The following is an 11022-nucleotide window of genomic DNA, read 5'->3' as shown; positions in this document are numbered from 1 at the left end:
TACTAAATTTAATAGGAAAAGTAATAATTATACGTAGTAGATTTATATTACTTTCTATAAACTATACCTAGTGAGTAGTAATTATTTCATGAGTCTGGTGATTATTCCTATAAATTGAAGAACCTTTTTTGATGTTCAAGGGATGTTTCGGAATTACCAAATTTACCCTGAAAATCTAAGCCGTAACACATCAATAACTGAAATTAAATTCAACTTTATTGAGAACTAGTTGTTCTGCCCGTGCCTCGCCACGGCGAGAGAGCGCAGAGAAGATACTGTATGATGATTCTTCTCCACCTCGTCCAATTCAAACTGCTGGATGATTAAGCGCTTGTTCTTGATGTAAATTAATTTTATCAATGTCCTTGTTACAAGGAAAAATGCTCTACAGATGCGTTTTCCCCAGTTGGGACACATAAGGCTCCTTCCAAACTTAATATTTCTTACTCGAGTCCCTTAATTGTATACACAACATTTTGTCTGCAACATCAATAATTGTTGCGTTTAAAAAATAAAGTATTGAATTAATAAATAAACAGTTGGAACACATTTTAAAGAATTGAACACTAACCCACATTATAAGAAAAACGTACTTGTCACTTCTTTTTAAGCGATCCTTGTTAGCTTTTAATATAAGGTAAATGAAGTAGCAATGTTAAACGTGTTACGATTCATATATTTTCAAGTAAAAGCTTTTTACAAGTGAACATTAAACATCTAGCTTACAATATATTACAAAGTATACCGGAATCTCTAGGATAACATTTAGCATTCTTAACTTATATCTTGAGATTGCACATTATATAATCACAATTGGTATTACAGTAAATCAGAAAACGTGTACTAAAAACAAGTATTACAATTTAGAGATTAAATTATAAAAGCCTGATACTAGTGTAAAATAACAGTAATAAGTAATATAATTTAACTTCGTACCTCGTTTTGATTATTGTTTAAGTTAATATTACCTCGGATTAGAGTACCTCAACATGTACTTATTTATCATAAAATTGATTTAAAGTAGTTAACAAATTAAACATTGAATAATCAGAGCAGTTATGTACAGAGATGTAATTATTTATGTGATTGCAGTTCACATCGGTCAATATTTTAATTTCTATATAGAAGCATTAAAGCATTTATAAGTATGTCACAGGTTGCTATGTGTAACTATTTACATGCAGTCGCCAAGCAAATAAGAAAACTATGATGACTGGGCACATATAACAACACTTAGTGGCATTAATAATAAACATCGTGATATTAGATAACTGTGTCATATAATCCAAAATCTTAAAACAGCACTAATGCCACAACATTGAGCTATTTACATATGTACAATATCCAGCGCTATAGATACAGAATGTAACGAAAGCGTCAGTTGCGTACAAGGTTGGTCCTTTGCACCATTGCAACGTCGGTATTGAAGTTTTGTGTCACATTGCTATCCACGTATATCACAAGACCGGTCACATAACGAATTAAGAGTAACTGTAAAATAACTATTCATTTTATACAAGTTCGTTAGATCCATGAAGTTACACTGGGGATAAAATAACACCTTCATAATTTAGGTGAATATTTCTATCAAAGTCATTCATTTGTTAATAGTTCGACCTCGAAAGACAACAACGCGGCGGCCTCATATTATCAGTGATGACGTATCACTTTTTCGCTACTGTAGGGCTGGGCGACTGGAGGGTCAATGATGGGTATAGCTCAAGTTTGGAGGTTCTACAGAGCACTGAGTGAGTCTGGGGTTCTGGTGGGGCGGGTGTCCAGTAGGTAGTCTAACAGATGGGTGATGCTATGGGTGGAGGGTTGATGTAGTGGTCAGGCTGTTGTAGTGTCAGGGAAGGCCCGGCTCCGGCCCAGGGCTGTAGGTTCTGCAGAACACTGAGCACTGAGTCTGGGGTTCTGGTGGGGCGGGTGTCCAGTAGGTAGTCTAACAGATGGGTGATGCTATGGGCGGAGGGTTGATGTAGTGGTCAGGCTGTTGTAGTGTCAGGGAAGGCCCGGCTCCGGCCCAGGGCTGTAGGTTCTGCAGAACACTGAGCACTGAGTCTGGGGTTCTGGTGGGGCGGGTGTCCAGTAGGTAGTCTAACAGATGGGTGATGCTATGGGTGGAGGGTTGATGTAGTGGTCGCCCGGCTGTTGCAGTGTCAGGGAAGGCCCGGCTCCGGCCCAGGGCTGTAGGTTCTGTAGAGCACTAAGGGCCCCAGTGTCTGGTGGGCCCCTGTCGCCAGGCCCATGGTACATGCCCTTGCTGAGCGCCTCCGCCTGTAGTGACATCATCAGCCTGTTGGCAGCTTGTCTCTCCGCCTCCCGCTCTTCTGCGGTCTGTCTCCTACAACACAACACCTCACATTAAACCAACCGTAACATGACTGAGATAACTGTAACATACTCCTGCATTGATAGGTCCAAGTAGTTAAACTCTCGCACTAAAAAGAAACATACCGTACCAATCTTACGATATATCACAATGAGGTGATAATATTTTCAATTTTTGCTTACTTATACAATATTATTAAATAAATTTACACAAAACACAAATCACACGATAATTCAACCTAAAAAAACTAATACACCATTCAAAAGTTTACACGAATATTGTCACAGTAGCATTTCAACGCACCAGCTATAAACGGGAATGAAATAACGGGGAAATAAATGGAAAACTTTATTTGGGATAGTGTCACTCGTCGAGCGGTGGCGTTTACAAACTAACCTATAAATTGTTTACGGGCCTTGTCATTAGCAGATGTCAACGAGGAGTAATTGAATTCTGGTGTCAGTGGTGATAGTCGGTGACCACTGACCACTGCCAGCGCCGCCTGGATCACAGCGATGCAGCCACAGCCACATAGCTACAATAATACACCGACTACAACATGCATTACTCATAACCAACAGCTCCCTTGGCCACACGCCATGCTGAATTCATTTTCCAATTAATAGAAGCTTTGTGCTTCGGTTGGATATAATCACTAAACGTAATAGTAATTCCTTCAGTGATCGTGAGGTGTAACAATTCCACATTACTTATTGGTGACGTGTATTAAGATTGTTTTTATTTTACGATGGTTTATTTTTTTTTACGCATGCAGCACATAAAAAATTGAAAAGAGGGATTTTCATAAGGTTCAAAATAGTGAATCATTTATATATTTTGTTTTTGTTTTTTATGTTTTAAAGACAGTTGTAGTTAAATAAAATTACACTTGAAATGTAATAAACTGCATTCCTTCCTTTACATTGCAATAACACACAGTTTAGCTGATTTATCCTACTGAGCATTCGGCTAGATTCGCGTCCTAGCCGTGATGTTACTTTTGCATCTTGCAACATACAAAATGACGTGAATTGCTGTCAGATGGAAAGAGCAATGTTTGGTTATGAAATGTATACAATTTATTCATAAGAGATGTATGATCTCGGATAATTGCATTTGGGTGATGCATATATAAAGATTAAATCATTGTTTATGTTTGGTAACGCTGTTCCTCAATTACGGTGTTTCCTCTGATTTAGACAACTGAATTGATAAAATATTGAAGAAAAGTATCAAGTTGCATTCGATATAAAGTATAGCATTGCATTTGATCTGTTGTTTTTGAATCACTTAGTACTTAATAAATACAACAGTCGAGACTTTATAAAACATTATCAAACTTTACTGGATACGGTACATCCTAAAATATAGAACAGTTTAGCTTGTATTAGGTAATTACATTTCCATTGAATAACTAATTCAAGGTAGCTTTGACAAACTAATTACCTTATTTGTAGATAGCGCAGTTATCGCTCCAAAGTCTATTTGTCATGTCACTTATATATCTGTGATCGTTCACAACATTGTTTAACAGCGCTCGGAAGGGAGTTGTACTTGCTGATACTACTTTACTACTTTTGTAACTGTTACTACAACTTCTACTATTTTTTACAATGCTAACACTTTCTCTTATCAATAAATTATGGTTTTCAATATTATTTCTGCTTCTCCTGTACAGTATGTAATAATTTCATAATATAAATTTTGTGGTTGTTTTAGAACATAAAACGTGTGTTTAACAGTTAATATTTCAATCCTAAATATGTAATGTTGTGAATAAATAATTATTGCTAAGTAAGTATTTCACAAACGTTCCTTAAAATGTGTATGTTGGTTGCAGTTTTTAAAATGTAAATAGACCAAACACTTGTAACCATTATTCCATGTCGAAGCCTATACTCTATACAGTATTCATCTTGCGAAAAATACAACGTGATACTATAATGGTCATACACATGAATTATACGAGTTTGACTGAAAAATAATAGGATTGAATCAAGTGGTTGTTAAAGTGATTGGGTTAAATTGGTGATATTGTCGTTATTAGAATAGATGCACTACTGTAGGTTGCAAAAGTTAGATTAACGATTAACGATAAAAACCCCTGTATAATTTTAGTTACTCCTACCTTGAGTATGACTTTTTTAACCTATTAATGTGAATAATTATTTGATGTTTCAAATTTAATACCTACGTCACGAAACGTGTAACTTTTCACAATTTTCAGTTGCGTAAATTATTAAACTACTTTCCAGGCAGACGAAACACCAATCGCTTCCCGTAATCGCAATTTGCAAACGCAGTTTTGTCATTTTAATCAATGTAGTGCAATAATGATAGGTGCAATTTGTGGGTCGTGGCCCAACTAATTATCAGGCCCACAATCCTACCGACTCATGTTTCATTAACACCAACACGGCAATCAGCCGGACAGTGTAACAGTGTGGTGGGTAATCCCAGGCCGCCATCTTGTTCAACAATTAAACACAAATTGACTCACTATTGCTAATTGGAATTTCATTTGGAGCGAATTACAGAGCACGTGACAGTAGGTACACAATTAACACAACTGTCAGTCGCCACCACAACGTTAGCTCGTCCGTCATCACCAGGTCATCTATACAATCTATGCGGTACAGTACATTGTTGTCTAAACAGAATTGTGTTTTATGAAGTTTATACCAGAAATATTAAACTGCAGTAATTCACCAGCCGCGGTACGATAATTTTCCTCTCTTTTAGAACCAAAATATTATATTTATAATAATTTTGCAACACCATTAGATCTTTCTTTTGCCGATAACACAATGCTTTTAACAAGTAGGTAATGTAAACCGAATTATGTTTTAAGAAGTTTAGACCAGAAATATTAAACTGTAGTAATTCGCCAGCCCCAAACTTAATTTTTCGTTTCATGTAGATCCAAAATAATGACAAATGATTATTATTACTAAACCCTTGGATATTTTTTTCGATAACACATTGCTAGTACTAAAAAGTAATGTAAACGAAACTATGTTTTACGTAGTTTACCTCAGAAATAAAACTATATTAATACACCAGTCCTGGTACGATACTTTTCCTTTCGTGTAACCAAATTTATGATAAACTATTAGATTTAGAATATTGTTACAGTACTACACTCTTAGCCCTGCCTTTTCTTGATAACGCAATGTTTGAAACACGTAATGCAAAAAGGATGATTTTGTATTAAGTTAACGAAAGAAAGTGTAAACTGTGTTAAATCACAAGCCCTGGTATGACGGCCCCTATGATACTTTTCCTCTATGTAGACACAAAATTATTACAAATGATTAAATTTTGAATATTATTACAACACCTCTGGATCTTTCTTTTGAAGATACAAAACAACTACTAAACAATGCTTGTAAAAACCGATATTGTGAGTTGCAAATTACCTGAATACAGTGACTATGAATTTGGAACAAGGTATTGTTTCAAAACAGTATTAGGACATTATGTCTACAATTTGTCACAGTCAAAAAGCCAAGCTCATCGGTAACGTTTTAGAAGGTACAGCAATAAACGAATACAAATGGTTTCTCTGGTAAGTAAAGAGTTAAATTTTCACCCGAGCCGACACAAAGGCAAGCAGAAATTGTCAGTTGATCCTTGCAGGGTGTGATGGAACATTTCACAGCCATCTTTTATTCTCGGTGACACATGACAAGATCGAACATCAAAGTGGGAAGTGCGAATCTCCAAGTTGGCGGGAACGTATCGACGCGTATCAGGGATTCCATCAGTCAATCCTTTGACAAGACGCAACGCCCTTTGAGAGGGCGAAAAATGTCGCCTTGCTAAGTTGACAGTTTAAAAGCGGTCTGAATAATACAGGCTGTTTAATAATAAAGAACACACACCTTTTAGAACACGACTTGGCTGTTTAGGCGGTGAAATATTCATCGCTCAAGGTTGCCGCCATTTTTATGCAATAATTGCCGCGCCGTATTTTTGTCTCTCAAAGTGAGATCACAAGGCGTACTTAGTCCTCGCCCCTTTCCTCCCCTCCACTGGTGTAGTAATGAAAACCCGGTGACTCGGGACTCGTTGTGTTCCGATTAAAAATTCAGAGTCGGAGTCAGTACTTTTTGTCGGATGAAGGAGTTCTTTCTATTTACAAGATGGCCGGTGGTAAAAATATAGAGGTGGAATACATAAACCATTTTAGGCTGAGGGACGCAATACTTTGATGAAATGCCCGGAGTGGGTTATGGTAAACTTGAGACATTGTGTGGTGTAACTGTTTTATGTTGAGATAACAAACACTAACACAGGTTTGATTCGCATCACTATGCCATAGATGAAGATAAATAATTATACTTACTTCACCCATGAATACACCCCAAAAATATTGCAGGTACTGAAAAAATATCAAAGAACGACTATAATTGTAATTTTCAAAATTAATATTTCCACTGTCTGGATTCAGGGATATAATTAAAGTTCAGTAGAATTAATACCCCCGCCGCAGCAAACCTGCCGTCTAAGCGAATTTCCATTTGGCCGAATTGATTTTCAATTGATCTATTTAAATAACATTAGGTTTAACGAGTACCTAGGTTTGCTGCTACAAGGAAACTAATAAAGTAGTGTGTTTTTAGTAAAATATTGATAGCTTACTATAAAATAAATAAATTGGCCAAGTTTGATCAAAATATATCCATAAACAAGCAAACTACAACATTTTACAATATTCTCCATAAGAATAACATGGGAATTTTAAATTTACAATTTTTTTAGTTTTCTCCGTAACCAATAACCGTACAAAAACACTTTGATATACTGAATTGTTTGTTTTTTTAAGCTCTTTAAGAAGGTTTAGAGAAAAATTGGGAAATTTTGTGTTTTGAGGGTAAAAAGTGAGAAAAACCAATTTTTACCCAATAAAACCCCCCATAAAACCCTGTTCCCATGGTCCGATCTAGCTGGATCGCGAACTCATTCAAGTTTATCCCGCCTTACACCTTCAAACCAAATTTCATCAAAATCGGATAAAAATTACTCAAGTTATCGTGTTCACGGACACATATATATATAAATCTATATATATATATACCTATATATATATATATATATACATATATAAAAATTTGAACGAATGGTGTTTTTGGCCTCTGGGGACATTAAAATGAAAAAGTAGATCGGTCCCGGGCCTAAGTCTTACCATGAGACCTACGGTAATAGCTACTTCCCTATAGGGAAATTCGCTAAAACATTTCTTTGTTCCATATTCAATGGCAAAACCGAATTTTATTTAAAACAAGTGTTCTTCAAGATAAATTTAAGGATATTCTCCTAACGTAAGAGTTAACACAATTGCATTTGTTTGGATTTTAAATCTATTATTTCGTATACTTGACATTACAGTATCAGTGAAATATTTAGCTTTGAATTACATTTAACCGTACAGTCATCATGTCGGCCTACTTGACTGTCATTTAATTTACCCGGCGCCAGTCACTGTCACAGTAGTAAGTAGACGTGTAAGAACTGTTGAAGTCGTTACTCGTACCGCAGATGGCGTGGTGGGGGAAGCTCCCCCTATGTGGGGGTGGGGGGGGTAACGGATGACAATTGCGCGTTGTGGGGAGACTGGTTGTATTATTCACCAAGCGCGTGGTCCTACTTAGGCCGATTCTCTCGCAGAATTTTGTCACCGTAATCGATAAGACCTGTCGCAGTTTTCATTGGCCAGCTCGACAAACCACCGACAATCCTGGCTGATGGACGTCAAAATCGCGTGAAACTTTTATCACCGACAGCGAGCTGAGCGGACTTTGCCAAGTAATCTTCTCGCCAATACATAAAATGTGATTGCTGATTTTTCGCGGTGGAAATATTCGAGCTGCTAGTAAACGAGAGTTTATTTGTATAACGGAACGTGTAAAGAGGTCAGTGTTTATTGCTCAATACTGAATACAGTATCACCATCGACTATTGGAAACTGAAGTCAAAGTATTAATATTCAAAGGTATCACATAAGAAAGACGTATACATGGGAGTGCTCCAGAACGCGAGGTAATATGCATTAGTTCAGGGGCACTCCCATATTGCCAAGGCTATAAGCAGGTAATTAAATTAAATAACATACATTATAGTCTACTACATATTGAGGGAGCATTGCTGTGAGTTCTTTGTTGTAGCAATTACTATGGCGAATTATTAACTATGCGAATCTGTTTTAGTGTTGTGAATTAGTCAAACGGACTTCTTAAATAATTTAAGAAATAAAATTATTTATGTTCTTTCATTTACTTACTCATAAGCTAAATACATCTTGTATATCTGTTACAATCGTAATTATGGTAGAGATATCACCGTTTTATCTTTGTGTGACGAAAATAATTAATTACACGATGAAACTCAAACGGTTAATTTTCATCCAACCATGTAGATTGTAGAATATTATTTAAACAAAAATAGCACTGATTAACACGGTGACAGCAATTCTTCAAATGAATATGTGTTTAATTTACCCGAGAGGATTAAAGTAATGAAAGCCATTGTTGTAATGGAAATTAGTAAAAACGCTGTGATTAAAAAATAATTGCAACGTGTAATTTTCTACCGTAAAAGTAATTAAAATGTTCAATTTCCTCGTGCTCTGATTAAACTTATCTGACAATGACACACATCATGTGGGGGATGATGCTTTAATGTGTGGTTGAGGGTAGCACAGTACAGTAATACAGGGTAGGTAGGGTAACTCAGTCAGTACAGCACTTGTGTTTGGTACAAAACCACAGATTGGTAGTGTAGGGATACACTATACACTATACTGCATTGCTGATTGCTTTGGCAATAGTTGGGGGTCACAAATCGGAAATGTTTAATGTCATTACACAATTGTCTTTATGCCAGAATTAGAGGTTGGTAATGTTGGTAACCGATATTATACAGGTTATTAGTACACATGGGTATTTTATATACATTATTTGGCATACAGTACATTTAACTAAATTCATAATAAATTCATAATTTAACTATTCATAATATGTATAAGTTGTAGCTGAATACGATGATTAATGACTTTAGATATTGCAGATTAACTTATAATATTGTAAACCCTGTTCGGTTTTTAATATTCGCAATACAAATTTAGAAAGGTAGGAAAAAATTTCGAAAACCATTGAAAATTTGGAAATAATTGCAAATTCTTGAAAGTAGGGCCTTTTTGAGGGGCGAAGGGGTGTGATTTTCGGAAAACGCTAACTAAGGTTATGTAGAAGATTTAATTCCCGATCATGGAAACTCTTTCAAATCTTCGCTCTCTTATCATTTTTTAGCTATAACCATTAAAAAAAACTTGTTTGGTCGTTTTCAGTTGTCCGTCATTTTGGATTTTAGGGGGAGTTAAAATTTAAAAATGTGACTTTTGGAAATTTTCTGGATAATTTAAGGTGACGTTCCAAACCCTCTTCAAAGTCTGTAAATTTCTATGTTATTCCCCATAAGAATAACATGGGGATCGTAAAAGTGGTAAAATATTTAAAATTTTGACATTAAACCTAAATATTGGGGGACAAGGAGTAAAGTTACGAAAAAACGTGTAGTCACAGAAATATAAAGCCTGTTCCGTGTTGGTTTCTTTGGAAAGCTTTGATGTAGACATGTTTCTCTCTTATTTATAGTGTAGATGTACGACTTTGGCTTCACCTTTTTTTTATTACCTTAGAACAAGCAATAGTCAACAATGATATTGTTAAATTTAGTTAAACTAGTTTTAGCGTTGGATAAAATAACAAGAAACCAATGGTGAACAAATCCGCATAACCCCTCTACATAACCTGGGCAGAACTAACCTTAAGATTATCTTCAGTTTATCTATGTAAAGATGTTATTTTTATTCGAATACAGGTACAGTCATAGACAAAAATGTCATAACAATAATATAACAACCACGCTTGGTTAATTGTATACTGTATCCAGCCCTGAAACTCAGAATAAATATTTTTAATTATATGTATTTATATTTTATATGTATTTATAACGATTGTATAGGTATATTTAATTCATACTCATTTTTTAAACAACCACGAAATTCTGTGGCCCCATTTTAACGCCTAAATTGTCGTTAGTTGATATGTATTTGTATATAGCCTACATTAAGAGTGTAATATTTTTATTCTGACAACGTAGGGACTGATGAGTGCGTGTATGTGTGTGCGTGTTGTGTGTATAACCGCCGCTGGACCATACCGGGCCATCCATTGGGTTCAGCAGTTGTGAAGGGTTGTTGATAGATTGTGTATGTGCGGGAAGCACAATTGTTATTTCAGCTGCAGTTTCTTAATACGGACAAAATGGGAGTATTCTATTGGCTGAGGGAACTCCATTACCTTAGTTTTATAATTCAATTTTTATATAATTTCTCATTTTTTACTCTCATTTTGTCCGTATTAAAAAAACTGCAGCTGAAATAAAAATTGTGCGGAAGGGAATGCTCCTAAATAGTTTACTGTTCTATTCAATTCTTACTGCGCAGTATTTGTATTATCCTAGACAAAAGTGATGAGCTCAAAAAATTATTTGTTTGGGTTCGAAATTATTTTTATTTTTAAACTCTAAATGTGGACCTCCTGAATGAACTCTCTTTTGCGCGTAAGGTGTCTAGAGACAAGAGTCTTCATTCCATTTTCTATATGTTACAGAAAGAGGAACAG

The 11022-nt window shown here is 35.6% G+C and overlaps 1 protein-coding gene across 1 annotated transcript in view; it reads right to left on the bottom strand.

Moving 5' to 3' along the window:
• Positions 1-655: 655 nt before the first annotated feature.
• Positions 656-11022, bottom strand: part of LOC128983084 (T-cell leukemia homeobox protein 3-like) — a 52941-nt gene continuing 42574 nt past the window's right edge. Inside the window, exon 3 of the mRNA XM_054402240.1 lies at positions 656-2347. Within this exon, the coding sequence (XP_054258215.1) occupies positions 2101-2347 (247 nt within the window). The 3' untranslated portion in view covers positions 656-2100. The remainder of the gene's footprint in view (positions 2348-11022) is intronic.

Source organism: Macrosteles quadrilineatus, unplaced genomic scaffold, assembly GCF_028750875.1.
Source record: "Macrosteles quadrilineatus isolate MER2022 unplaced genomic scaffold, UCM_ALF_1.0 Scaffold_1__1_contigs__length_201487025, whole genome shotgun sequence".
Taxonomy (NCBI): Eukaryota; Metazoa; Arthropoda; class Insecta; order Hemiptera; family Cicadellidae; genus Macrosteles; species Macrosteles quadrilineatus.
This window is presented reverse-complemented; position numbering and strand designations above follow the sequence as displayed.